Below are 27,942 nucleotides of genomic sequence, written 5' to 3'. Positions count from 1 at the left end.
GCTGAGGGCAATAGCTGCTGCCTGGGTCAGGCTCAACCCAACCGGTCCTCATCAGCCAGTGCAGATACACCATGGTCATTCCTGGTCCTGCACCCAGAGCTGGCCATGCCAGAAGGCACAGAGATGTGTTTGAAGGGTGTCATGCCCACAATAGCACGCTCTGTCTGCACTGCTGCCTGTATAGACATGCCTCACACCTGCCTGAGTGGGCACTTCTCACCAGGTCAGCAGAGCTGAACTCTGCAGTGTGGAGGAAGAGCTCAGCACCTTCCTCCATTCACCTGCTGGTGCAGGGCACCCAGCGGGACTGATTCAGTGAGTGAGGCAGTGATGGGGGGTGAGAATGAGTGGTGGAAGCCTTTCTGCTTCCCTTTGTTTTAAGGCTTGTACCAACTTGTCTCATAAAATCCTCTCCTGCCTTCCAAATCCAGTCAACATGAGTCACCCGCTGAGCCCATCCTTTGCCTCCTCATTGCAACACGGATGACAGAAACCATCCAACAAGAGCGCTTGAATCTGTGATGAGTTTTGTCCTGTTGCATAAATCTTTTCCCCGTTTACAGGTGAGTTGCTACAGTGCTATTGCCTGGGTGGTATCCCTGCAGCCAGCTCCCCAGTGGCATGTGTCTGAGCTTCCTGCTTGCACCCTGTGCATGCTGCAGCAACGCTCCTGCCTGCGCTGCAGATGCAGGACAGGGCTGTGAGCGCTGCGGGAAGGGGTTATCCCATAGGTCTCTGCCTTACAGTGAAGTGCAGAGATTCCCTGAGCTGGGGTATTTGTTGCATGTCTCAGCATCTGAAGTTGGGGGGAGGTTAAAGTTGCTTTCTAAAAGCAGGGGGGGTGGTGGTGGAGGGACACCCAAACCCACACCTGCAGAGCCCTTCTGCAGCGAGCAGCTAAGAGAGGATGAGAAAAGGGAAGAGAGGGTTAGCCTGTCAGTACAAATACCGTTGTGGAATGAGAGGAAGCAAAGAGGCTTTTCTTCTTCCCTAATTTATTCCTTTACAAGTATGTATGCATTTTTGTCTGTATATTTATACATAAAGAAACAGCAGAGGACATTAACCCCCAGATCCGTACAAATGACAGCTCTTTGGCATTGCAGTAGATGGAACACGTCCACCAAACTGAAACTAATTATCCCAGAGATGAATACCTGATTCCACTCCTTTATCCTATCTTTCCCCCCCGGGGCCTTTCCCTCCTCCCCACCCACCTCCCTCCGGTCGGGCGCAGGGTGACGGCGCAGGGTGACGCTGCACCTGCCTGGGTGTACCTGTCCCAGGCACCTGTACCAACAGCCAATCCTGGCTGCACCAAACCTGCGCACCGCGCCGCATAACCGGTCCCGCGGAGCGGCGATGCCTGTGCAGGGCAGGTGCTAGCGGGGAGCAGTGCTCACATCTCACTGCCTGCCGAACCCGGGACGCGGGGAGGATGTCCAATGAACTGGAGTAAGTAGAGCTCCTTCTCTGTTTACCCACTCCCCTCGCAAGGCTGGGTGCTCGCCTGAGCTGCTCCGAGCACTGCGGCTCTGGGTGCATCAGAGCCCGGCTGTCTGCAGGGAAAAGCACTTGTTCCCTCTGCTCCCCGTGCCCCTGCTCGCAGGAGCCACTTCGCAGGGCCTAAAGAGGTTGGATTTTTTTTCTTTTTTTACATTTTTTGATCATGATTTTTTAAATCATGATCCTGATTTTTTTTTTCCCCTCCCAGACTAAGACTTGACACAGGGAGTTTCTGCCTGGAGGTGAGGCTGTGCTGCCTCCAGCCAGCAACATCCAACACATGCTACAGAGCTGCAGTAATTCATGGCAGGGGGGGATTTTGGTTGTGTTCTTTTCTTATTTTTCCCCCATTTTTTCTTTTTTCTTTCTTTTTTTCCCTTTTTTTTTTCCTTCCCCTTAGAAAACACCTTCCAAATTATTTACCAGTTTCTGGGTGTTTTGGGGGGTGAGGGTTGTTGTGTGCTGGTGTTCTTTGTTCATGTTGTTTGGTTGTAGTGTCACAGGTGTTTTGGTTTAAGTAAATGGATCACTTTATGATCCTATCAATAATTATAATTGATTTTTCTATTTTTTAAGAAAAAGCACGCAGCACTTGCTGACCCTCTGGAGCTCTTGCTTCTGATCTTGGGACCTCCACAATTGTTTGGACTTTGGCCACTGCTGGGATGCATCCCCATAGCACATCACACCTCACCCCTCTGGGGTAAACCCCGACACATGTCATATTGCAGTGACATGATGGGGGGGACCTGGGGAATCCTGACCAGTGCTCGGGAATGCTGCTGTCAGTCCCGTCTCATAAAGCTCAATAGGTGTGTAAATAACCCTGGTGGAGTACTTGTGTGTAGTAGAATTTACCATCCCTGTCCATGTCCAAACATCTGTGTGCAGATGCAGTGCTTCGGAAGGTGCATTTGGAAAGCAAACACGTGCCAGAGGTGCTATGACAGCTGCTCTCTTAATAATTAACAACCCTGAGGAGGTGCAGCACCAGTTATTGCTGTGTGTAAATACTGGGATCGATCTGCTGGGATCCACTCTGAAGCACTGAGGGAGATTTTTGCTTTCTGGACTCTGGGTAATTTAGGGGTGATGCTATTTAAATGTGTACATCGGGCTGTGTGCTTTGCTTCAGACGTTTCAGTATGTGTGTCCACAGTGCTGCAGCGTTAGATTGATGTATTGCTAATTATGGGCTGGGGCATTGTGTTACCAGATGAATTACATGGTTGCTTGACTCCTCTTTTGCTAACGGGCTGTTAACCCCCGTGCCTTTTGCATGGGAAAGGGGGAGTTGATGGGAGCAGCATCCATCCCTTTTGTGATTCAGAGCTCAGCCCTTGCCCTGTCCTGGGGACACATCTGGGGGGTGTCACATCTGGTTGGGGGTCTGTGTTTGGTCACCCGGGAGGTAAAGGGCTCTTGGCAGCCTTTTCCTGTGGATGGAACCTGAGGACAGGCTTGCAGAGCTCTGGAAATGTCACCATGGCTGGAAATGTCACCGTAGCTCCCCATCCCTCCCTGGGAAGCGCAGGGAGGTGGGTGCAGGATCTCAGGGCTGCTGGGGCCACCCCTGGGGTCCTCGAGTGCACCGTGAGCTCGAGCACCCCAGCGAACAGTGGGGAGCAGTGATAGGGAGTAAGGAAGCCAGGAGCTTGGTAGTACCAGAGTTACAGCTGAAACATCCAGACTTGGGGTACTGTGAGGGGAAGAGGTGTCACAGAGGAGGGGACACCTTGTGAGGAGCTGCTAAAGCCCCACAGTGAGCAGTGGGGCTGCTGCAGTGGCTGTTAATCACCCAGGCCAGAGTCATCAGGGTGTAGCTTTGTAGACATCAGAGGAAGGAAAAGGCTCTTAGGGGATCTGATAAGGGCAGTGGTGCTCTCTGTGTGTCTGGCACATCTGTGGTGCTTTACACAACCCCCAGGACAAGCTGAGCACTGGGAGAAAGGATCTGTGCAGTGTCCATGGGCCTGGTTCTGAGGGAGCTGTGATATCCTCATGGATTGATGCTGCCACCCAGAACATCTGGGAGAACAATCCCATCTCTCCCTTTGCCACTTTAATTTCACTAAAAGGACTGGGAAGAGCCTAGCGTGGCATGAGAGAAGGAGGTGTTTTGCCTATTATAAAATATTCTAACTGATCATTTCCATAGTCTTCTAAATTGAACTTCTGTCTAACTCTGCAGTGCGTGGGCTTGAAAGAGTTAACCAGGAGTTACTCCCAGTTGTGGTTTTGTGGTCGAAACCATGATCGCCAGAAGCAAATTTTTGTCATGCATAAGGTGTGTTATTAAAACTTGAGTTATGCTCCTGGTGAATGAAAAGTTAAAGCCCTTTTATAAAACGCTGGCAGTGAAGCACACGGGGGATCACCTTGCTGCAGCAAGTGGCTTTCAGCGGAGACGGGGCTTAAGTTAAGTAAAGAGAAAGAGAGATTCTGTAAATTAAAGAAACAACAACCCCACAACTGCTGTGCAGTGCGCAACAAAGGAGTAAGAGCCCTCTGAATAAACTCCAGACTCAAAGCAGAGGTAAATCAACATTTACACAGTATGGCTGCTTTGATGCTTTGCGTCGCGTTTTCAGCTGACGGGTACATGGGGATGGTTCTAGAGCAGTTTGTGGATAGGCAGTTGCGCTGAGGAGGATCTGCTCCTGCTTTGCTCTGCCAGTGTTTCAGTTGCTGATCTCTTCAGGTCTTCATCCACAAATGCACTTGCACTTGTGCTGCACCTGCAGCGCCTCAGTTCAGCTGATTGGCAGTGAGACAGCTCCTGATCCGCACCTCGAATCCTGGAGCAGGGAGAGCTTGGGGAAGGAAAAGGCAATGGCTGAAGAACGTGTTCATCAGCAGCACTGGCTGTGTGGCACATGGTTGTATGCGGGCTGGGGCTCTGTTGCTCACACCGGAGTTCCAAAGGCTCCAGTGGGGTGGCTTGGTTTTTGTTGCTCCTTTATGTGTAGGTTGTTCTGGCTGGTAGCCGTGGCTGTGGTGTGGGTGAGGGTAGCTCTGATGCACAACCAGGCCTTGGCAACCAGCATTTAGAGGAAAAGAGCTGATCCAAAGGACTTGGGTCCCGGGTGGCAGCTGCCTCCTGTGTCACGTTTTTGTTTCTGCTCGTGTTTCTGTCTCTGCTGTCTGAGCTGTAACGTGTGCTCTCCAGACACCCCTGGCTGGATGGGGTAGCACCTGGAATGGGCTGAATTGTGTTTGTTTGGCAAAAGCAGTGCTTGAAACGCATTATGCCCGTTTTTCATTAAACAGCACACAAAAGGCTAGCCTGCCCTGGGGAACAAGTGTTCACAGGGTACCCAGAACACCTCAGAGTCTGCAGAGAATCACAGGATGGTTTGGGGTGGAAGGGACATTAAAGATCATCAAGTTCCAACCCCTGCTATAGGCAGGGACGTTACAGGGAGTTGTCAGTCAAGTGTGCTATAGGACGTGTGGGCAGCTGAGGCCTGACCTGCACAGTGCCACTGGATGGAAAGCAAAGGGAAGCCAGCGGAGCCCCTCACCAGGCCTGCACTGCTGCTGGAGGAGGTGCCTGGGAGGAGGCGTGAGGCTCCTGTCGAGTGTCCTGCCCTGCACACGCTTCCTGTGTCCTCTTGGGCAGCTCATGGGAGGATTCACCTCGCCCGTTGCAGCCGGGTCAAACCCAGGTGCCAGCGCTGGGCAGGGACGGAACTTGCGTGATAGGAAGGGATCAGCACATCCCAGCCTCAGCCGGGAGCTCTGCACCATCTCCTGGCACTCAGAGCAGGTAGGAAGCCTGAGGCTCAGCTCCTGTGAGGTTAATCCTAATCTCTGCTCTTGCTGCTTCCTTAAACGTGCGCTGAAATTCACACAGGAATATGTCACATCCTTTATTTGTTATTGCAGGATCCTGCTATAGGATGTGGTGAGGGAGCTACAGGAACTTGGGTATAACTGGGCTCTGTTCTCAGTCAGGCCTCTGGGCCCTGCTACAGCACAAATAGCCCATAAGAATTGATTACTAGATTGGAGCCAGATTACCTGAAGAAAAACCAAAACAACTTTGCACACACACACAGAGTCACAGAATCATAGAATAGTTTGGGTTGGAAAGGACCTTCAGATCACCCAGTTCCAACCCCTGCCATGGGCAGGGACACCTCACACTAAACCAGGTCACCCAGGGCTTCATCCAACCTGGCCTTGAACACTGCCAGGGATGGAGCATTCACAACTTCCCTGGGCAACCCATTCCAGTGCCTCAGCACCCTCACAGTAAAGAATTTCTTCCTTAGATCCAGTCTAAACTTCCCCTGTTTCAGTCTGAACCCATCACCCCTTGTCCTGTCACTGCAGTCCCTGATGCAGAGCCCCTCTCCAGCATCCTTGTAGTTCCGTTCAGACACTGGAAGCTGCTCTGAGGTCTCCACGCAGCTTCTCTTGTCCAGGCTGAACAGCCCCAACTTTCTCAGCCTGGCTCCATGCAGGAGCTGCTCATACCACAGCCGTCCTTGGTTGTCTACGATGAAACTGAGCAGAGCTCACACTGGTGTTGTGGAAGTGCTGCTCAGGTTGGGGCACTGCCCAAGGCCTGGGTTTTGTGTCCTCCTGTTGGATTCAGGTCACCCTGACGCTCAGGACACTCAGAGCTGCGGTGCCTGACATCACACAGTGATGTCTGAGCAGCTCCCTGCTGTCATTTGTTTTGTTAGGCAGGGAGGGCACTAGTGCAGGGATCCTGTGTGAAATGGCGCCGTGTGGGTGGCTGCCTCAGGACGATGTTATCGGGAATGACGCGGTGCCGACCGGTGCTCCCCGAGCATCACTCAGCACCGAGGTGGCTCATGGAGCCCCTCAGGGGACAGGGGCAGGAACCAGCCAGTGCTGGCGCAGAGGTTCAGGTCTGTTTCTGTTCTCATCTTCACTGAGCAGCCCTGGAGAAGCCATTTTAATGCCAATCCCAGGCCTTGGTTTCTTTCCATAGCTTCAGAAGCAGGGAGCTCAGCTGGTGTGAAAATGGGAGAATGCTGAGTGCGGCCCTTGGTGTGCTCGTGTCTCATGTGTGTGCCATACAAGCCACATGCTTCCAGGAGCAGAGGCTTGAGCACTGTCTTTGTGGGTGGAACGGGGCTGAGGGGTGATGAGGACAGGTCCTGCTGTAGTGCTGAGTTAACAAACTGTGCTACCCCGAGCTGATGGTGCTGCGGAAATGCCCCTAAAGAAATCCAGCAAGAGAGGCCACGTTGTGATCCAGCTGCCAGAGCAAACACTGCAGCACTGCAGGCAGGGCACGTTCATGAGATCTGTGGTCTCCTAGGCCCGGGATACCTGGGGATGGAGGCTGTGTTGTGCTGGGCATCCAGGCCATGTTCCCCAGCATTAGCCTGTGTGTTTGTTACACTTCTTTGCGGGTTTTTGCCTGGTTCTATCTGAGCTGTGCCAGCCTGTGGCAGGGCACTGACTGATGGCTGTCCTGTCCCATTGGCCTCAGATGGGCTTGTTTGTTAAACTGGCAAAGACAGGGTAAAATCAGAATTTCATTGGGAAGTTGGGGTTAGTAGAGGCCACTCTGGGATGCTGCTGCCTCTTGGCGAGGGCCCTGGTTTACAGGCTAAAGCCTGAATCCCAAAAGCAATCATGGTAGCTGCTGCTCTTCAGCAGCATCACTCTCTGGGTTTAGTGTTGAGCCTTCCTCCTGTCACTGGTGAGAGCTCACCAGGGAGGTGAGCGCAGAGCACAAAGCCAGGGCTGATGCAACCCGCAGGAGCTCCTGGGGCAGCTCCAATGTCCTGGGCTGGGGTCTCTGTTCTGTGGCTTCGAATTCCTGCTGCTGTTGCCGTGGATTCCCTGCTCCTTTGATAAGGTGCTGTTTCCCTGAAGCCACCAGCATCCGCATGGCTGATGTGTTGGTTGTAGCCTTCATCAGTCATAGGGGAGAGAACAAAGAGCAACACAAAGGTTCGGGGCTGGCCAAACCACCCACTGAAACCCAGCAAAGGCCCGAGGAGCAGCACGTGTCTCCTGCCTGGCCGGTCTCCCCACCATGACCCTCCTGTTTCAGCACAGCCCCGAGTGTTTGCTCATAAGCAGGAGGCCCATGTTGTGGCAGATGAATAGGGCAAACAGAGATTGGGTGGGATGGATGGGGAAGGGGCTGGTATCACCCAGTGTCAGATTCTAAACTGTTTGGAAACAAACAGGCTGCTCCCTTCCCAAACCCATGCAATGCTGTGCCCGAGGCCCCGAGGAGGCAGGGGTGAGTCTCTGCTCATGTCCGTGTTTCACTCATCCATCCTTGCTCTGCACCAGGTGACAGCCTGCAAAAGGGATGTGTGTTTTGCCAAACAGAGCACACAGTTTGCAGTGGACCACCATGGCATAGCCCCATGGAAGGGGCATCACAGGGAGCAATGGATAGTTTGGATCTGGACTTGGATGTCTTGCTGGAGTAGCCTGAAGTGTCGCTGTCCTAATCTTCCAGTCCCTCCTTTCTGCTGGAGTCTGCTGCTGCCTAACAAGAGTACCACAGGGCAAGATGTCAAGTTCAGGGCATGGTGTATGACTTCAGGACAGTGCCCTCCTGCAGTGTGCCAGGCTGAGGGCAGGGCAGGTTTTCCGTTGTGCTCTCCTGCAGGGACAGTTCAGCAGAGGCGTGGGGCAGCACTGAGGTGGTGATGTCTGCAAGCAGTGCAGCAGAGCTACCCAGCGAAGGCAGAAACCACACGTGAAGATGAAATGCAGACTCCTAGGACACTTCCCACACTTGTATCTTCAGGAACTGGACTCAGCTACCAGTGGTTGAGGTCTCAAGGACCCCCAACCTCCCTCTGCCTCTGGAGTGCATGCAGGTGATAAAAGGCTGGAGCACTTGTGCCTACAGTGGTGGTGCCACAACAAGGTGATGAAGGAAGGAGGCAAATGGAGCCATACAACAGGGAGTGCTTCAGCTGAAGGCTTGGCTGAGGGAGACTGAAGCTCCAAAGCATTTTTCCTTGTAATATATGTGCTTTTTTAAGCTCCTGAACACTTTGTTGCTACACCTGTCCATGGTGTGTTTATCTGTGTTGATTACGAGCGATAGGAGCTGAGTCTCACCCTGAGAGTGAGCTCTGTTGCTGCCTATTCTTCCTAGAGCAGATGGGAGTGAGGATGGGTGAGGATTCCTGCCCGGACAGGACTGAACAGCCCATCGCCAAGTCGACAGCAGTGAAACGTGAGTCACGCCGAGTGCTCACCTCCGAGACAGCAGCAGCAGCACTGAAGGGGAGGGAGGGCTGTGTGAGAAACACCGCAGACAACGAAACTCCAACAGTACCTGGTGCAACTCCTGCACGGGGTGAAACTGGTGGTCGAGCATCACCCTGACATGCGAGGGAGAGTAGGAGCAAACCCAGTGTCTCTGTTATACCAGTGCGTGGTGGAGCTTGCGGTGCCAGAACTGGAATGTGGGAGCAGCTCTGTCCATACCTGAGCTCTGGTGCCCATCGGGAATCTGGTGCCTCTGGCCATTATTTGAGCTGCTCTCTGCTTCTCTCCTGTGCAGTTCAGGGAATGCTACATGGAAGCAACATATCCTTCAATAAGAAGGTGACAGGACAGCAGGGGCCACACTTGATGGCCTCATCTGTGCTGCTCTGGGGGAGACTGTGGTTCATTATAGGGCTGCTGTTCTGCCCAGCCTGACCCAGGAGCATCCCTAAGCTATCCATGTGCATTCCCTGCTGGAGATGGGGCAGCGAGAGATCGGTGCCTGTGAAGGAGTTAAGCTGCCTTGGGTTGCCAGGGAGGAGGGACCAGCATCCTTCACCCCATCCCAGGTCCACCTCCACACCCACCCAGCTTCCAGTCCAGGAGCTGATCTGAGCACCTGGCTCTTCACCCTGACAGCTCACACCAAAAGGGGCTGGTGGTATCTGTTGTGGTGAGCAATAACGGGGAGTTTCACAGATGCCAGATTCCTTTCAAGAGGAATTATTGTTCTCCCAATGAGTCAGTTAAAAGTCTATCACAGGATTTACTACAAACACATGGAGAGTAGCTTAATGGCAACAACATATTCCATATAAAAGTGCCATTAAAATGTAGCATATATCATTCATCACCTGAAGTCCTGCAGATTTTCTTGGCATTTGCATAAAAACAATTCAGCAGTTGAAAATGTTCTGCTCTTGGCAACTTTGGGGATTTAAAGAATCTTATTAGAATTGTTTTAAAGTACTTCTGCTCATAACACACACTGCCCTTCTGAGAGGTTTCTATGTCGATGAAAAAGTCATTTTTGTCCAGAGTTGTTCTTTATGATGAATAGTGGGAGCTGTTGTGGTGACACCCAATACACATGGCTGGAGGATGGGTCAGGAGCACGGTCCCTGATTCATCCTCCCCTCTGAGCAGTGAACCTGCAGCACGAAGCACTCAGGGAATGTGCTTCTGAGCTGGCTGCCAGTAGGATTTGCTGTGGGAAAAGGAAAGATGACCAGTGTTTGGGTAATCAAGTGTCTTAGTTTATTAACATAAGATGGAGAGACCTGGAGAAAGTGCCAGCAGAGGGGCCAGGCAGGGCATTATTTTGGTTTGTTGCTTCTCAGCTCAGGTAGTCCCATGGACCTCACCTTTGTCAGGAATTTTTGAGTGGAAGGGAGGGTGTTGTGATCTGTCTCTCTGCTTCCCTTCTAAGGAAAATCATATACAAATGATTGAAAACAAAAAGCTACAGCAAAGAAAAATGATGGGGTTTGGTTTCTGGGTAGGTCAAGTTCTCCACGGACTGAATGATCATTTCTATCTGTGGCCTGCACTGCTCTTTAGCTCCAAATTCAAGGAAAAATCTTGCAGTTTCCTGATCAGGTTGCATTCCTGTTGCTGACCAGCATGGTCAGTACCTTGCACCTTGATGGTGCGTGACCCAGCAGGCTGGTAGTGTGCTCCTGCTGAGGAAAGAGCCCTTGCAGATGATGTTGTGGTGTTTTGTGTCCCTGGGGCCAGAGGAGGGAAGCAGAGGAGCATCTGCCCTTCTGCATGGCCCCACCAGGAGACTCCAATCTTATTTTGTACATAGCTACAGGCAAAGAATTGGTAATCCCAAAGACTCTGGGAGTTAAGAACCAGGAAAGAATACCTTCTCCATTCCAGCAGTGCCTTTAGGAAGTCCTTCGTGTGTGCAGCTGGATATTGCTGTGGAAAATTAGTGTCCTTCATTCTTCTGTCTGGCTCAGTTTTAGATCTGTGCGTCTGATGAAGAATGACACCATGAACTTCCAGAAATTCCCCTACACCAATGAAGATGAAGCCTGGAAAACTTACCTGGAGAACCCCTTGACTGCAGCCACCAAAGCTATGATGAGGGTGAATGGGGATGATGACAGCGTGGCTGCTCTGAGCTTCCTCTATGACTACTACATGGTACGTTCCCATGGGGCTGGGTGTCCTGGGGGGGAGTTTGTCCCAGAGGGGAAGTGTGAAGCTAACTACCTGCTCAGACACCTTAGGGGAGGCCCATCTAGTGAGCCTTCTGTGGTGTTTTTGTAGTGGTTCTCCTAACACCCCCAGGTAGAGAGGACCACTGTTATCCCCAGTGCACAGATGGTAAACTGAGGCACAAAACACCATAATACTGCAGAGGGAACCCAGGTGTCATGAGTCAGGCAGGGTTTATTTACCAGCAGCTTTCATACAAGGAACAGCAGTACTCTGAGAGCCATGGAGCTGGACTAGCTCTGTGCCTTGCAGACCCTCACATCTGTGTTTTTCCAGTGCTGCTGTAGGATGGAGCTTCAAGAAATGTGGATATGATTTAGCCCTGATTGAAACCAATGGGACTGAAGCTCCCATTCACTGGGGTGCTTTTGAAAGTCCCTCCCAGAATGAGATGGTGTGTCTTGCCTAAGGTTACCTTGGGAGTCCATAGCAGCAGCCCAGCAGGAGAGCCCAGGTCTCCTGTGCCCTCCCCCAGGTGTTCATTGTTCACCCAGCTCTGAGACATCACCTGCTACACAGACAAGGCTGATTTTGCCATTAATAAAACTAACAGTAAACAACCTCTTTGTTCTGCCTTGTTCTAGGTCCCAAAGGAGAAGAGGATTCTTCCGTCTGGTATGATGGGACGCAATGAACTAGGAAAGAGGTGAGCTTCACTTTCTGCTCTCTATAGCTGTCTCATTCTCCTGCAGCTGCTTGCATGTGTGATGGGTCTCTTAGCTTGCATAAAATAGACATCAAAGCACGGTGTTATTACCACCAACAGTGTAGGTTATTAACCCTGAGACATATATTAAAATTCTTTAGGCCAGATCCCAAGCAGGTATAAATTGAGCTATACCCATTTGCACAACTGAGGATCTGTGTAGCTGTGTTAGAGGAGATGATCTGCAGCAGCTGAAGAATTTGTCTTAATTTCCTACTTTGTGATAGTGGGAAAGGGGATGATGATTGAACACTGGCAGCAAGAAGGGAATGACCAAGTCCTCTTCCATTCCCTGGGTTGACAAGGGTTTCTGTACCACTTGCTTCCAATCTCCCAGGATTCTCTTTCAGTGACTCCCATTTGTCCTTTGAGGTTTCCAGATAATTAGCTCCTATATTAATGGCTCGTTTGCTGCTGTGATTTCAGTTCCCCTTCCTGATGCTGCATACTTTGGCAAACTTTTCTGGTTGTCTGTTCTTAACTACCTGGCAAGAATAAGCCTCTTGAGTGATACTTCATTCCTTCTTCAGAAGTAAGCTGAGTTAAGGTGTTTTCTCTCTGCAAGGCCACTGCAGTCTGAGCACTGCTGTGGGGTTTGTTAACTGTGGAAATTGCAGTCTATACCTGAAGGTGAAGCTGTAGGTGGGAGCTGCTCCTTCAGCTTTCCTTCCCTTGGGGGTGGCTCATGCTGCCAGAAGGTGGTGGCTAATATGGGGGGTGGTTTGTTGTCTGAGCATGGTTTACAGGGGCAGTAAAGCATCCTTTCCCAGCTCAGCTGGGGCTGCAGAGCCAGCAGGGTCACAGAGTCACTGCTGCAGAAGGGACTGGTTCCGGGGATGCTGCACAAAGGGATGGTTTCCATGGGTGAGAGGAGTGTGGTTTTGTACGTGACTTTATTGACTTTTATCACTGGACTTGGTCTTTTCTGCTCTGAAGTCTGGGCTGAACACCTCACTTCAGTACTGCAGGTCTCTCAGTTTTTCACTGATCTCATGTTCTCTGGGAGTTTTGCTTCCTAAACTTCTGGAGTTTGTGAATTGAGGCCTATAAAGATAAAAATGGAAAGACCACACAGCTGATATGTTCCTTATCATCCCTGCTGCTCTGAATTTTCAATCGCCTAAATAAAGAAATAATGGATGTAGGCCCTGGATCTGGAGCCTCAAACCACATCTAAACTGTGTTCTCTGATTCCCTATGATCATCCCATATCTGCTGAGCACCTCTGGCTCTTGCTGATTGCACTGAGAGGTGTGCAGGTGGGTGGAGATCACCCATGGGCCTGTCAGATCTCCCATCTCAAGCAGATGTACACAACTGACTCAGGGTCAGCTGGCAGCCAAGCTATGCAGTTTGTTTCCCAGCAGCACATCAAGGCACTTGCATCTCACTGTGACAACTTGCTGGGGTTGTCCACGCTCTGCCCTGGTCTGAGACAGGACCCTTTCTCCACCAGGCACTGCCACGGAATGGAGTATGATGCAGAGATCGCATCCTTCGATGGCTCAGCCCATCTCATGAAGCTCTTGTCTGAAAACGTTTCCATGACCCAAGAATATTGTGAACCACAGAAGAAGAATGGCCTAAGTCTTGAAGGCGTCCCTCCTCCTCACAAGCCAGCCATGATTCCACCAGGCACTAGCAAGCTGGATGCCACCCCGGACAACTACTTGGTTCCTCCAGGGGATGTATACGACAACAGCTCACTGAACTCCCTGTTTGAGACCATCCCCATAGCCCCACCACAGCAGAGGTGGCAGCCAGACAGCACTTTCAAAGAGGATCCCCAGGAGGTCAGAGCTCGTAGTGGGGTGCATGCTGGCAGCACAGCCCACGTGGGTGCTGCAGGACACTGCCTCTAGTTCGGGTTTTGCTCGTGCTGGAGTCAGTGGGAGCTTTGCTTTTGCATTAGAAGCTTGATGCTGTTCCCATTGAATTGCTGGGGGGGTTACATTGATTTTGGAAGTAGGGTAATGAAATGAGGGTCCATTTTTAATTATCTGTGGTCTCTGTTGTAATGTCCAGGAGAAGGTGGATGAACAAAGCAATGGAAGATTCTAATTTTGACTGTTTTGTTTCCTCTTGTCTACAGTCGCTACTCTTCAGTGATATCCTCAAACCCCAGCCAGAGCCTCCCTGCTCTGAGAGTTACACTGCGGATGGTGTTAAAAGGTAACTGCCAATCTGTGATTGGTAACTGTCTGTGAGCTTCCAGTGCACTTGGCTGTGTCCCTTTCCTGGGAAAGACTCCATCCCTTTCCTTGCCTTAGTGCCAGTCTTGACAGTGACCCTTGTGAATGTACGGATCTCATGCTTTTGCAGAGACAACTTGTGTCCCTGGATGTCTTAGGAGCAAGCTGCTGTTCCATGACTTCTTAGACACAAAGTCTGTGTGTCTAAGTGATGGATTTTAGTGTTTGTCCTATGAAACAGGGGTTAGGGTTTGTAATGTTTTGCTGGAAGGGAGTCAAACTCTATTTTAAATTCAAGTTACTAGTTGCAGTTGTGCCAGTTCATGTTTTTAGCTTGCGAGCTACGTGGTTCAGCTGTTGGGCAAACTGGTGTAAATCCAGTGCTGGCTGTGGCCACATCCCATCAGCACCCTGATCTGCATCAGGGGAGATGTGGCACTGAGCTCTTCCATGTGTGGGTTGGCTGCGCATTGCAGCCACTTCCAGGGAGCTCTGCTTGGTTCCCATGCTACAGCTACATCCAGCGGACTGCACCACCTTTCCCCAACTTACTTGGAATGGGGTAAATGACAGAGGAAATGCAGATGACAGTTGAGGAGGGTGATAAGCAGCTTCCTTCTAAACTAAGGTTTAAGTTCTCACTTTGAGTTCAGCACTGCTAATCAAACTTTATTTTGGAAGATGCTTCTGCCCCTCATTCCTAAAACATGAGACGTTTCTTCCTCCTTTCCATCCCTGTCTCAGCAGAGCTTTCCTGCTCCAGATACCGCAGCAAACCTCTGAGCAGGGAACATTGTTCCACCTCCCACTTTTTATTTGCCTCCTGAGTCAGCTGACAGTGTGACTCAGCTGTCAGACGTGGGGATTTTCACACAGCCAGCAGCTCCAGAAGCTCTGGTTGCTGTTTACTTGTGCACTGAGGTTCTTGGGCTCTCCTGGCTCTAGATAAGAGGCGCTGCCAAGCCATCTTCAGAGATGGCATCACAGGGGAGGTGGAGCAGGAAAGAGATGGGTTGGTGATTAAACAGGGTAAGATGATCTTCAGCTCTGGAGGACTTGAAGGGTCCTTGTGAAGGCGTGTGTGCAGGTGATGGCTTGCACGGATTCCTCATAGAAGAAAATAGCTTGAGCTACATCCTCATGATTTGGATGCTCGTAGGTGCTGGTGAATGCCCAAGAGCAGAGCTTCTTGAAAATCAGACTCTTCCTTTAAATTTGCTTGTCAACAGTGTCACCTCCCCCTGCGTGCTACTGCAGATCATTCCTATAGACATTAAAGATGCTGCCCACCAGACTGAGAGTTCAACAACCTGGGCCTTGAAGTCCATTTTTAAGGACCTGGATAAACAATTGTCATGCAGGTCCTCCCACTTCTACAGGACCCATTAGGACACAGTCTTCTTGGGTCAGCCATTTATGGGTGGGAGTTTGGAGATGGGAAACTTGAGTTTAGGATGTTGTCAGAGTCTCATCACAGGTACCTATTTTTGATTGGTTTGGTTTAGGCTTTTGATTGTGCAAGGGTTCTGTAGCCATCCACAGAAAAATACTGGTTACAATGTACAGGGCTATTTTTAAGCCAAAACCAAAGGCTAAAATGAGGTTATTGAAGAACTGCTGCTCCCTGGGGTGTTGGAGAGGATCAGTATGTGCTGTGCTGGGAGGTGCTCGTGGTGTAGGGGTGTGTGAGATGGGGAACAGGGCAGAGACTCTGCTTTTGGAGTGAAACAGCAGCGTGTGCTTATTCATCATTCTCTTTTTGTTCCATACAAGTGACTTTGAATACACTCTGGGGTCACCCAAAGCCATTCACATCAAATCCGGGGACTCTCCCATGGCCTACCTCAACAAAGGACAGTTCTACCCCATCACGCTCCGGACAGCTGGAGACAGCAAATGTTTACACTTGTCCTCAAATAAAGTGAAGGTAAAAGACAAGCTGACAATTTTGCTGACACATGCTGTAATCAGACATCCAGCAATTGTACTGCCCTGGGAAAAGAGCTGAAGAAGAAGAGTAATGGCTTTGTGGCTCATGTTGGCTTAAAGCAATGAATGGGATGGATTCGCTCATAGCAAGCTAATCCTCTGATGCAGAGCAACAGCCTTCATGTTCCCTGGCAGTTGGAACCTTTCACAGTAAGGTCAGGGATGCACAAAAGGGCTCCCTAGCTGATGGCTGGCTGGGGGCCCTGGTGGGAGGGTGTCTGAGCTCAGAGGTTCCCCATCTTGCTCCAGTCATGTGTGGCCAGGCCTTAGAGCCACCACTGAGCCTAAGATGAGCTCGAGTTCCCCACAAAGAAACGTGGTCCAGCCCTGAGCAATTCTTAGGGATCTCCTCACTGTGTTACAGAGTGTGGTGATGATTGTTTTTGACAACGAAAAGATCCCGACAGAGCAGCTCAAGTTCTGGAAGCATTGGCATTCCCGACAGCCCACGGCCAAGCAGAGAGTCATTGACGTCGGTATGAGAGGGGCTGTCTGGGTAGGGTTGGTAACTGAGCACCATTTTACTACCTTTCCCATACACAATAACACAGCTGAAGCTCCAAAACCTGGTGTGGTAGAAGTCAGAGGAGCAGGCTGATCTGCTGGCCTCAAGTCCTTTCTGGCTGAGGAGCTCTTGCAGGTTTAAGATGGTGTTTGCCAAGTGTAGGGAAATGCATCAGGCGCCCAAAATCCAGCAAAGAAGAGCCTCAGTCAGAGAGACAGACACTGCTGAGCAGTTCTGGCTCCTATGGACGTGACTTGTGGCCTCTTGGAGTCCAGGAATCTGAGTTAGAAAAGGTTTTTTGTACTGCTTGTCCCTCTCCGCTGCCACCACCCAGGCTTTACAGCATGTCATGCCTGTCAGAGGTTTTGTCCATCCAGCTGAGCACCTCATGCCTCAGAGGAGACACACGGTTGTTTGAGTTTAAAAGCAATCTGCATTGACTTTGCATAACATCCCTGCTCAAACAGCAGTCACCAGCCAATACCTGTGAGTCATTTCTGGCCTACCCCTCATGTATGCACGCTGAGGTGTACTCAGGGGTATCAAGGATGGCTTCATTATATTACAAGGCTTCTTTTAGCTTTGGAGTGAGCGAGAGGCAGGCTTTGGGGCAGTGGAAGGCCTAGGGAATGGAACCAGTTTTACAGCCAGAATATAAACTGCTTCTCCATTGCATTTCAGCTGACTGTAAAGAAAACTTCAACACTGTGCAGAACATCGAGGAGTTAGCCTACAATGCACTGTCCTTCGTGTGGAACATCCACGAGGAAGCAAAGGTACAAACTGCTTGTGGAAGGGATATGGGAAGCCTTGGTCCTCAGCAATGCTGTAGCCTCCTTCCTGAGCCCCAACACTCCCTCCCCTTTTCTCAGCTGACAGACAGAGTTTCATATCCAAACAGTGCCATTCCAGTGGCCCCAGGTAGTGTTTGTCTACCAGGCCAGTGGGGAAGCACACTGTGCTTCTCTGTGTGTTTAAGCATTGCCATTAGCTAATAAACACGCTGGGTACACCTGAGACTGGCTCAGAGATGTTGTTTTAGTGCTGATGGATAAGTATGAAGAAAGCCTTTTGCAGCAGGCAGCGTAGATCAGGGCTCTACTCACAGGTAGGTGAAGTCTATTTAAATAAACCACAGCTTAGGGAACAAAGACCCTCCTTTCAAGGCATCATTTTGATGCAGAAATGACTGACCACCCTTCTGTGGCTTGTGTGGACAGGAGCCAGGCAGGTCACAAGATCCCTTTGACCTTAAAATCTGTAAATATAAACATCTTTCCAGCTCTTCTTTCTCTCTGTATCTCTTCAGAGTCTCTCATTAATACCTCGTACCTAGTGTAGATTGAAAGGAGCATATCAAAAAAGATGAACTATCTAAGATAAAAAGAAAAGCATAAATGCCCCATCTCTCTGAAGCTGGCAGCTTGGGAAAACTCTGCTTTGCTTTGGGATCTCAGTAAGCCCTTCTTTTAGCCCAAAGGTGACCTCGGTCTTTTACAACCCAAGAGGTTAACAAATGTCTTCAAGGCAAAGTTGTCAGAAATGGAAATATGTCAGGTATGTGGCAAGCCTGCAGGGGCACCTCAGCAAAACTGGATTTAACTCTTAGCAGAAACTCTGTACATGAACTGGCCTGGGGCAGGGAAAGGTGAGACTTGAGGGAGCTGCAACGCTGGGAGCAGGCAGAAGGGGCTGGTGTTTGGGTCGTCTGGGGCACCTCTTGCTTCTCTTTCCAATTAAACTTCACACCCCAGTGAAGTGATTTTCTTTTCTAGGTACAGGTACTGCCTAGATCTGACATTAGGTTTCAGGGCTGAAATCCTCTGGCAGGGCCCTGCTGAGGGAGCTGTGGGAGCTTCTCCAGCTGCAAATCTGTCCCCAGAGTCAAGGGGAGATTTCAGGGGCACACAAAAGAGTGGGTAATTTGGCGACACAATGAAGATTGTATCTGTGCTCATCTTGCCTTCAGGAGTTTGCACTGCGGGTAACTCCAGCCTAGTGATAAAGGAGACCAGTGTGAGAAGAGTATTTATGTAGGCAGCAGCAATGATGTGTAATTGCTGAAGCTGTAGTCTGGCCCTCTCCCTCCCTCCTTCAATCCCTCTTTCCCTCCAGGCCATTCTTGTCTGAGGGTCCCTTGTTCAGATCAGAAATATCTGCAAGGACATCCCCAGGCAGACTCTGCATCTGGTTTGACACCTGCCTGAGCTGTGGGAGTGTGAATAGAGATGGGAGCTGCAGTGGGTGTGGGAAGCTGTGGCTAGGAAGGGCTGGTGGTTGTGCTCAGGTGGGACCTCCTGCCTAATGTTGGGAGGGTTGGAAGGAGGTCTTGGTCTGCTTTTGTTCCTACCCACTGCTCTCATTGCTGTAGGAGAATGATGTTTTCAGCACCAAAAAGCTGTATCAATCTGTGTTCCTGTTTGCAGGTATTTATTGGGGTGAATTGCCTGAGCACTGACTTCTCCTCCCAGAAGGGAGTGAAAGGTGTCCCTCTCAACCTCCAAATAGACACTTACGACTACGGCAATGGAAGCAGCCAGCTGGTGCACCGCGCTGTCTGCCAGATCAAGATATTCTGTGATAAGGTAGAGCACTGCTTCCCACCAGGGTGGCCAAGAGGAATTTTAAACTGGTGACCGGTGGCTCCAAGATGAAAAAACCCAGAGCAGTTGTGAGAGCCTCGAACAGCCCAGAGCTCAGGGCTGAGGAGCAGAGACAGTGCCTCCCCTCCCCTGGGTGAGACAGGGCAGTGGGAACGTGTCTGCACTGCTGAGGCCCTCACGGAACAGGCAGCAGAAAGTTTCCCTGTGTCAGACCTATATGGGATCATGCCTCATAATAAACTCTATTTTTGACAGGTTTTTAAATAGCAGAGAGTCTCCTTAGGGGTTCTTCCCCAGCCTCAGATACCTTCCCATGGAAAAACTGCTCACAGCTGGTTTTGTCTGACATGAGCAGTGTTGAGTGAAGTGCTGACCTCCCAGAGATGGTCACTAAACCCCCTCTTGCCAATGGAAGAACTGTCAATGCCCTCATTTTTTGCTGTATTTTCCCCACAGGGAGCAGAGAGGAAAATGCGGGATGATGAAAGGAAACAGTTCAGAAGGAAAGGAAAATGCTTGGACTCCAATAACAACGGTCAGTGCTAGTGCTTGTTACCCAAGCCCAAGTGTGTTGAAATCCATGTAGTCTGTTAACTTCCAGGAGATCTGGCCCTGGGTATCTCCAAGCCTGATGAAATCAGCACCATTCAGAACCAGCTTGTCAGTCCAGTCCTTCCCTGGTCCTCCTACAGGGACTCTCAAAGCCCTTTATTAATACTAACAAACCTTCCTGAATTGCCCTGGGGCCTCGGCAGGGAGCAGAGCATTCCCATAGGGAGCAGCCTCAGACAAGCCCTGGAGACCCAGTTCTGCAGAGTCCCATCTTTTCGCTAACATATCTCTTGGGAGACCTTGGGCAGGAGCTTCCATGCCCCTGAAGCTGCCATCTGAACTGAGATGTACTGTGCTTCCCATTGCAGGTCTGAAAGGCTGCTTGCTCTCCGGCTTCAGAGGGAATGAGATCACGTTCCTGAGGCCAGAGACTGACCTTGAAACCCAGCCAGTGCTGTTCATCCCCAACGTCCATTTCTCAAACCCACAGAGGTGCGGCACGGTGAGTCCCTCCCAAAACCAACCCCGCTGTGGCCCTCATCTGTCGCCCCCATCACTCCCAAGTGATCAGGCCCCCAGACATGACTCGTGGTATGTAAAAAAACAAAACCAAACCGCAGTTCTCCTGTGGGAATGGGGTGAACTTGAAGGTGTAGCTGTCAGCAGTGGCCTGCGTAGTCATGCGCCAGTGATGGGCAAGATTACCCTTCCAGGTTCCTTTCAGTCAGATCTTCCTGTGGTTTACAGGCATCCTGTGCAGCTTCCACGGAGGACTGCAGGGGTAGCGAAAATAAAACTACAGAGAAATGGGACCGTATCAGTCCCTGCGTGCATGGGACATCTCCCACTTGTCCTCTGCCCTTCTCTAGCCCCTTGAGTCTAAGGAAACCTAGACCCAGTGTCCTTCAGAGCTCATCAGGATTCCCTCAGGAAACAAGTGACTTGGTTTGTCAAACGGGGAAAAGCCACCTGTGACAACACTGCAGTGCCTTCCTGCAGCATCGGCATCCAACCCAGGCACTAAGAGAATCTGCTCGGGTTTCATTTAGTCTGAGAAACCATACAGATGTTTGGGTTTAATGGCATAGGAAGATGATCGACTGGGAGGAGGGAAATTGTGTGTGAGATGTGCATGTGCTGCCTTCCCCAGCTTCACTGGCACCCAGTGATACTGTGTAAACTGATCAATGTTCCTTTGCTTTCAAGGTGCTCCCTCCTGCTGTTCCCAACTCCACAAACAGGTAAGGATGCAGCAGTTTGTGCTTCCCTCTGTCAGCTGGTGTTCCTCTGGCTGTGTCGTGGTGGTTTGGTACCCACAGGCAGTACCTATCTATGGGTGCACAAATAACACAGCACGGTGCCTCCCCAGTGACATTTAGTGTCAAAATATGTGTTAAGCATTGGCCTAGAATGGACTCAAGGGATGCAGAAGCATAGATAGGCTCCTTTCCCTACCAGTGAGCCACTCCAGCACGAGTCTGGTCCACAACTGTCCTGCTGTTCTTGTTGAGACAATGTGAAAGAGGGGAAAAAAGATCACAGAACTATTGCTGAAGGGTTCAAGTAACCAGCAGCAGATCCTGCTCTAAAATAAACTGGAATGGAGTAGAAATCACACTTGTAATGTGTCTGGAGTGGGGAGAACCAGTGTTTGCCCAAGGCTTGATCCACTGCCTGGTGATAGCAATGGAGTAACAATGCCAAGAAGGTGCAAAAGGCTTTTGTCTGTGCTGTGATTGCAGAGCTGCTGCCTGCACACACTGATCTCCTCATGTGTGCTGTGCAGGAAGGTGCAACTCTGCTGGAGACCCTGCTGCTGTAATTACAAGCCCAGTGTTTAATTGCTGGAGGTTTGCTGGTTGTTCCATCAGAAGTTTGTTGCTGTGTTCCCTGCTCCTGTTCTCTCCTTTTGAGAGCGTTGTGTTCCTTTTGCTCAGGCTGCCCCTGAAGCGGAGCGGTGCCTCGTTCACAGAAGAGTTTGACCCAGTTCCTCCAAAGCAAACCAAGGAAGAAGATCCTCAGAGAGGTAACCCTTGGGATGGGAACTTCTTGGATGTAGAGTCCCATTGATTCAAGTAACCTCGGATCTTGAATTGCACGAGGTCCCATCACGCTGTGAACATGCTCTAAGAGTCCTGGGTCAGTGCTGTGCTTTATCTCTTTCAGTCTTGTTGTACGTGCGGAGGGAGTCAGAGGAGGTGTTTGATGCTCTCATGTTGAAGACACCGGATCTCCAGGGCCTCAGAACAGCTGTAAGTGTTCTCAAGAACTGTGGCACGTGAATGCCATGTGAATAACACTGCAGGTTAAAGGGCAGTGGCACTGGGTGGGCAGGAAGATGTAGGATGTGAGACTGCTCCTATCTGAAACTTAAACAGCAGAGGTTTAGATTGGATCTAAGGAAGAAATTCTTTACTGTGAGGGTGCTGAGGCACTGGAATGGGTTGCCCAGGGAAGTTGTGAATGCTCCATCCCTGGCAGTGTTCAAGGCCAGGCTGGACAGAGCCTTGGGTGACCTGGTTTAGTGTGAGGTGTCCCTGCCCGTGGCAGGGGGGTTGGAACTGGATGATCTTAAGGTCCTTTCCCACCCTGACTATTCTATGATTCTGTCTTTCTGCTGAGAATGGAAATGGAAATTGTGAGTAGCAGGTGAATTCTCCTGCCAGGTCCTGGCATGGGCTGTGTGTTGTTAGTGCTGCAGCAGGGAAGAGCACACCTTATGGCAAGAAGTTTAGTTCATATCGTAATAAAAGTCTCCTCTCGTGACAACACATTTATATTTTCCATCGTCAAACAGCCTCTCCATCCTCAGGGCTGTAGATGTGCAGTCCAAAGCCAGTTCTGGCCTCCTGCTGGAATTCCCTGTGTCATGTTTGAGGAGAACACAGACATATTTCTGTGATGATTATCAGCAGCATCTGCCATAAACAAAGAGTGAACCTCCCAGATCTGGGCGGGCTTGATGGCTGCACTTCAAGCTCTGTTGGTTTTACACACTTTTAAACATAGAGTCTGAAAAGTGTCAGCACAGAGGAGCCTTTGCCATCTTCTCCCTCCCCCATCCCTCACCACAGACTCAAAACCTCTGCAGAGGCTTGTGAGAAGGCTACAAAGCTGCTGCACCCAAAGCCCATAGGGGAAGTGCTCAGGAGAGCTCTGCGGGGCAGCTGAACCTCAGCAGAACCTGCAGGCTGGTGCCTCCCCAGCAGACACAGTCACACACGTCCTGTGCACACCTTGGGTTGCAGCATCGAGCCCCAGACAGGCTGGACAGTGAGAGAAGGAAGGTGAAGGTCATTGCCCAAGGTGCCTGGCCTGTCAGGAGACCCAAGGCCAGGCTGCAGCCACCCCTCTGCTCGGTGCAGGACCCAGGCTGGGGTTGTCCTGTTCAGATCATTGCTTTGGTCTGTCTTGAGCAGGAGGGGGGATCTTTTGGTACTGAACACCCGGGGCTCAGGGTTATCTTTGGGTTTCATCATGGGGATTTCACTTTACAAGTACAAAGAATTGCTGTGTTTTCCCTCCCAGATTTCAGAAAAATACGGGCTTCCTGAGGAAAGCATTTATAAGGTCTACAAAAAATGCAAAAGAGGGTAAGTTCACCTCTCCTCTGCTTTTACCTGTGCCTCTAAACCCACTCTCTGGTACCCTGCCATAGGCTGACACAGCATTTTAACAAGATAATAAAAAGTGAAGCCATGTGAGTCTGTGCTATTTGGAGCATATAAAACTTGGATCTTTCTGGGCTTTAAAGATTTGGGATAATGCTTGTTTGTATTATATTTATTTGGAGTGTAAAGTCTCCCAAGGGAAGGAAGTTGGATGAAGGAGTGTTTGGGTAGTTTAATGGGTGATCCTTTGTGTCTCAGTCTGAAAGCCCGAGGTTATGGAGAACTTATCTGACTGCCATCAGAGGTACAAATGTTTGCTTCTCCAGACCAAGAGCCTAAATGTCCCTGGCTCAGAAAGAGACTGAAGGGGCTGCATAGCACCATGAGCAGCCTGCATCTGCTCCTGGCTTTGCCAACCCACCCCAGACCAGGAGGTCAGCAGGAAACCTTACACTCCCTTTGGAGGTGAGGGGATCCATTGGGTCCAATTGAGCCTTCTGGGCACTGCTGGCTTTTGTGCAGCCCCAGTACAGAAGTGCAGGTCCCACTGGAGATGCTGGTCAGGTGCTGCTGGGAGACCTGCAGAGCTCTGCAGGGGGTTCAGGTGAGGTTTGCAGTAATGTGGAATGACTTCCCAAGTGATTTCAGTGTGATGTTTGTCAGTGACTGATCCATGGGGATCTCCCACATGGATGAGTTTGGTGCTGGTTTGCATGAGCTGAGGCCCAGCTGCTGCACATCCATGGAGGGCAGGGGTCTCCATGTGGAGCCAAGAGCTACTTTCAGAAATGTTTTCTGGAGCATTGTGTGCAGTTCTGGTGTCCTCAGCATAAAAAGGACATGGAACTGTTAGAACAAGTCCAGAGGAGGGCCATGAGGATGCTCAGGGGCTGGAGCAGCTCCTGTATGGAGCCAGGCTGAGAAAGTTGGGGCTGTTCAGCCTGGACAAGAGAAGCTGCTCAGAGCAGCTTCCAATATCTGAAGGGGGCCTATAGGGATGCTGGGCAGAGACTCTTCATTAGGGACTGTAGTGACAGGACAAGAGGTAATGGGTTAAAACTTAAACAGGGGAAGTTTAGATTGGATCTAAGGAAGCAATTCTTTACTGTGAGGGTGCTGAGGCACTGGAATGGGCTGCCCAGGGAGGTTGTGAATGCTCCATCCCTGGCAGTGTTCAAGGCCAGGTTGGACAGAGCCTTGGGTGCCATGGTTTAGTGTGAGGTGTCCCTGCCCATGGCAGGGGGGTTGGAACTGGATGGTCTGAAGGTCCTTTCCCACCCTGACTATTCTATGATTCTGTTATTCTGTGACTAAGAACTCCCCCTGTGTTGTCCCCATCCCTGGCAGTGAGTTCCCCCTTCAGCTGATGGAAGGGGAATGACTCCCAAGGTTATTCCCATAAAGCTAAACCCAGAACCCTTCTTGCAGAGCGAGTGAGATGCAATCAGCTCTGCAGGCAGCGGTGATGCCTGGGAGATGAACTCATTGTTATTGCTGGCCCTGGCCTAGAGTTTGGGCATGGGGAAGGACAGGCAGGAGCGGGGCTGCTGCCAGCGCCCCACAGGGGGACAGAGCAGGAACTGAGCCCCTGGGAGCTGAGGGCAACTCCAAAGCTCTGCTTCTGCATTTGCTTTCCAGTGACAGTGGGATGAGAACATCCTAAAGCTCTTTGGGTGGGATCTTCACCCACATTTGGTGTCACCACAACTTGACCCTCTTGGGACTTGGCCTGTTCGCTGCAGGGGAAGTGGAGCTAAAGTCAGGCTTGGAGGCAGCTGCATGGTGGGAGGGGAGAGAAGGTGGTTTCTGCTCCGTGCTGTGATGTGGTGTCAATGAACTGGGAAGCAACAAGCCCCTCGCCTCTAAATCCACAGCTGAGCAACCCTTTGAGGAGGGTTTTTAGATATGGTCATAAGGGGATGGGTGAGCCATAGTGAGGCATCTGGATTGGTCAGGAGGCTCCTCTGCCTGTTTCTGCAGTCAGGCCCTTGGTGCAGGCAGGTGCTGCTCACCCACTGGCCCCAGAAATGGAGCTTTACCCCCAAAGAGCAAGAGCAGCACTGGCGGCCTCATGGAAGGGTTTGTCCCACACTGCTACAGCCAGAGCCTGAGCACTGGGGTGGTCAGGTTATTGCAGCTTCGGGATGGAGCCAGGCCTCAGGTGTGCCAGCTGTGGTGGTGGCTCCTGATGTAGCCACCGCAGACAGCAGCTCCGGCTTGGGCTGGGTTCACTGAACCAGCATCCGTGCGGCAGGAGAGATCCAAGCCCTGATGAGTTTGCAGGTGGACCAGGAAATGGCACCACATCAAGGGAGAGGCCAGCGGCACCTCACTGTGCTTTGGGTTTGTTCGCTGCTTGATCTGATAGGTAGTGAGTGGTGTTTCATAATGACTGGGAGGGAAATCCGGCAGATCCCCATCCCTTACCCGGAGGAATCAAAGAAAAGAAAAGGCAACACTTGGAAATGAGGCTAAAAACTAATCCATTGGCACCTGGTTTACTGAGAGCTGGATCTGAGTGGTGGCCCCAGTCACCGCTGCAGTGTGGGGACACAGGAGCTGCTCCAGTCGGGTGCTGGCAGGGTCAGGCACTGTTTCCTGCTCCCCCAAATATCATTTTCCTTCCAGTGATTTCATCCCATTGCTCCACCCTGAACAATCCTCCCCTGGTAAGTGCAGCTGAGGGTCAGGTCTGCATCTGTGGTAAATCCATGGGGTACTGCTGGGCTTAGAGTGGTGGGGACTGATGCTCAGCCCTGGGCCGTCCCGGCACAGTGAGCTCACCGGGGTGAACTTCATCTCCGGGTGACTCAGGAGCAGTAATGAGAGATTTGGTATCTCGGTGAGGTCTGGTCTAGAAATACAAAGCAGGACCCATGCTGCCCATCAGCACCCTCGGACCTTTTGTGGTTGAGAAACCAGATGGAAGCTCTGCACCCAGAGCTGCCTCTGGCTGCCTGCACCCATCACTGCTGGCTCTGACACCCCCAGCTCGGGCACCGCTGGCTCCCTGGGGGTGCCTGACTCCCGGGATCCATGGCTTGGCCCCGGCCCTGATCGGCTTCAGTGCCAGGAGGGTGATGGCTCAGCCCCTGCCCTGGCTGGGCTGCGCTCCCCCAGCCGCACTCTGGTTGTGCCCCATGCAGTGGCAGCACCGCCACAGGTACCCTGGGGACATAGCACCCATGAGAGCAATGGGGCATCAGGACACAGCTCCCACCCGGAGGAAACAAGGGCTGTGTTTGCGCTGGGTGCTCCGCCTGCTCCTTCTCTTGCCTTTAATCTTGGCTCGAGCATTGCACAATTGATGCTATTGCCCCGTTAATGACCCCGCCTGGAAGCTCGAGGGGATGCGCTTCCTGCACACAAATTCCTTCTCCTTGTTCCTTCCAAATTGCTATAAAATTCCCATCTGATTTGTGGGAACATGGGGGGGGGGGGGGGGGGGGGGGGGAATGTGGAGCTGCCCCGTCACTCCCTGCAGTACTGAGGGGGCTTCCCTGGCACAGAACCGCAGCCCCAGGTTGAAATCAGCTCCGGGAATGTTTCCTTCTCTCCAAGTCTCCATGGAACTGATTCCAGGTTGGAGCTTCCAGTTCACTCCCTGCCATAATCCACAGTAATTTGCCCCTGGAGCAGACACTGGGCCCAGGCGTGTCCAGGTGGAATTGTGGAAAGCTCCACGGGAGGCTCCTGTCGTGCTGGGGCTTCAGTGCATTCCCAATGGCTGAGCCCCTCTGATGGGGTGGATGTGGCAGCGCCTTGTCCCTGCCGGGGCTGTGGCTCCCCGCAGCCTGCACAAGGAGCAGCTGTGGAACGGGACGGGCGTCAGGAGCAGGGCAGGAAAGGGAATTTGCAATGGGAATTCTCTGTGGAGATGTTTGGGAGCAGGTCTGCCATGCCCTGAGGCTCTGCAGGGTCAGCATTTGCCATCCGTGGCTGGGGACCCCAAGTGTCCACCCCTCCTGAGCAAGGTGCTCTGCAAACCTTTCCTTGTATTGTGTCTGACCCAGCCCTTCTCCCTTTCGCACAGGATCCTAGTGAACATGGACAATAACATTATCCAGCACTACAGCAACCACATGGCCTTTCTCCTGGACATGGTGGAAGCAGAGAACAAGTTCCAGGTCATCCTCAAGGAGCTCTGAAGAGCCGCAGGCAGCACTTCCTGGGACTTCTCTCCAAACCAGCAAGTTTGACCCCACAGAACCTGCCCAGGGCCTCCACCTGGGGCCTCCACTTGAAGCGCAGCCTCCGGGAGGGCAGCGGCTGCTCGGGAGCTGTCCCCCTGTGAGCACGGAACCCCGCTCTGCCGAGGCCCTCATTATTGTCATTGGTTTTTGTTCTATTCCATTGGATTCCCTCCTGGCGATGGGCCCGGCCCCTTCCGCAGCGGGACTGGCACCAAGGTGGCTGCCAGAGCCCGGGACTGCTCTGCTCGCTGCCAGCCTTGCCCTGGGCCGGATCCATCCCGAGGCTTTGGCTTTACCCCAAAGCGCCGACACCTCCGGGTGCTCCCCGTGGGGCCCAGCCTGGCTCCGGGCTGGAGGCTTTGCTGTTGAAGGGACGCTGCCTGCGCCCACGCCGGGCCCCAGATGTAAATACACCAAGGCCTCCACAGCCCCTGTTCGTACATTTCTGACCTACGGCTCCTTTTGTATTTGAGAGATGTGTAAATGCATTGTTTTGTACTGGACGGAACGGTGACACAGAGCATTTCAAACACGGGCTGCTTCACATTGCTCCGTGACCTCCTTTTGTAACTGTGTTCTTGCCTTCGTTGTTTTGGATATTCCGTAGTAATAAAGGTTCATAGGCG

General features: G+C 51.5%; 1 protein-coding gene across 4 annotated transcripts; it reads left to right on the top strand.

Annotated features, from left to right (window-relative positions):
* Positions 1–431: 431 nt before the first annotated feature.
* GRHL3 (grainyhead like transcription factor 3) lies at positions 432–27,942 on the top strand. 4 transcript variants are annotated; one of them, XM_031043163.2, is made up of 16 exons: positions 432–563; positions 10,704–10,890; positions 11,550–11,611; positions 13,128–13,464; positions 13,764–13,843; positions 15,637–15,790; positions 16,217–16,328; positions 17,039–17,133; positions 18,784–18,942; positions 19,417–19,495; positions 19,881–20,014; positions 20,719–20,753; positions 21,450–21,538; positions 21,679–21,764; positions 23,041–23,105; positions 27,157–27,942. In XM_031043163.2, exons 2-16 carry the CDS (start codon positions 10,723–10,725, stop codon positions 27,269–27,271), a joined length of 1,770 nt encoding a protein of 589 aa, XP_030899023.1. In that variant the 5' UTR covers positions 432–563; positions 10,704–10,722; the 3' UTR covers positions 27,272–27,942. The 4 variants fall into 4 exon arrangements, with proteins under 4 accessions (XP_030899023.1, XP_005142481.1, XP_030899021.1 ...); XM_005142424.3 differs by lacking the exon at positions 432–563 and adding an exon at positions 1,268–1,455; XM_031043161.2 differs by lacking the exon at positions 432–563 and adding an exon at positions 2,300–2,318.

The sequence above is a fragment of the Melopsittacus undulatus genome, chromosome 14, assembly GCF_012275295.1.
Source record: "Melopsittacus undulatus isolate bMelUnd1 chromosome 14, bMelUnd1.mat.Z, whole genome shotgun sequence".
Classification (NCBI taxonomy): Eukaryota; Metazoa; Chordata; class Aves; order Psittaciformes; family Psittaculidae; genus Melopsittacus; species Melopsittacus undulatus.
Note: the sequence above shows the minus strand (reverse complement) of the source record. Positions and strands in the feature narration are given on the sequence as shown.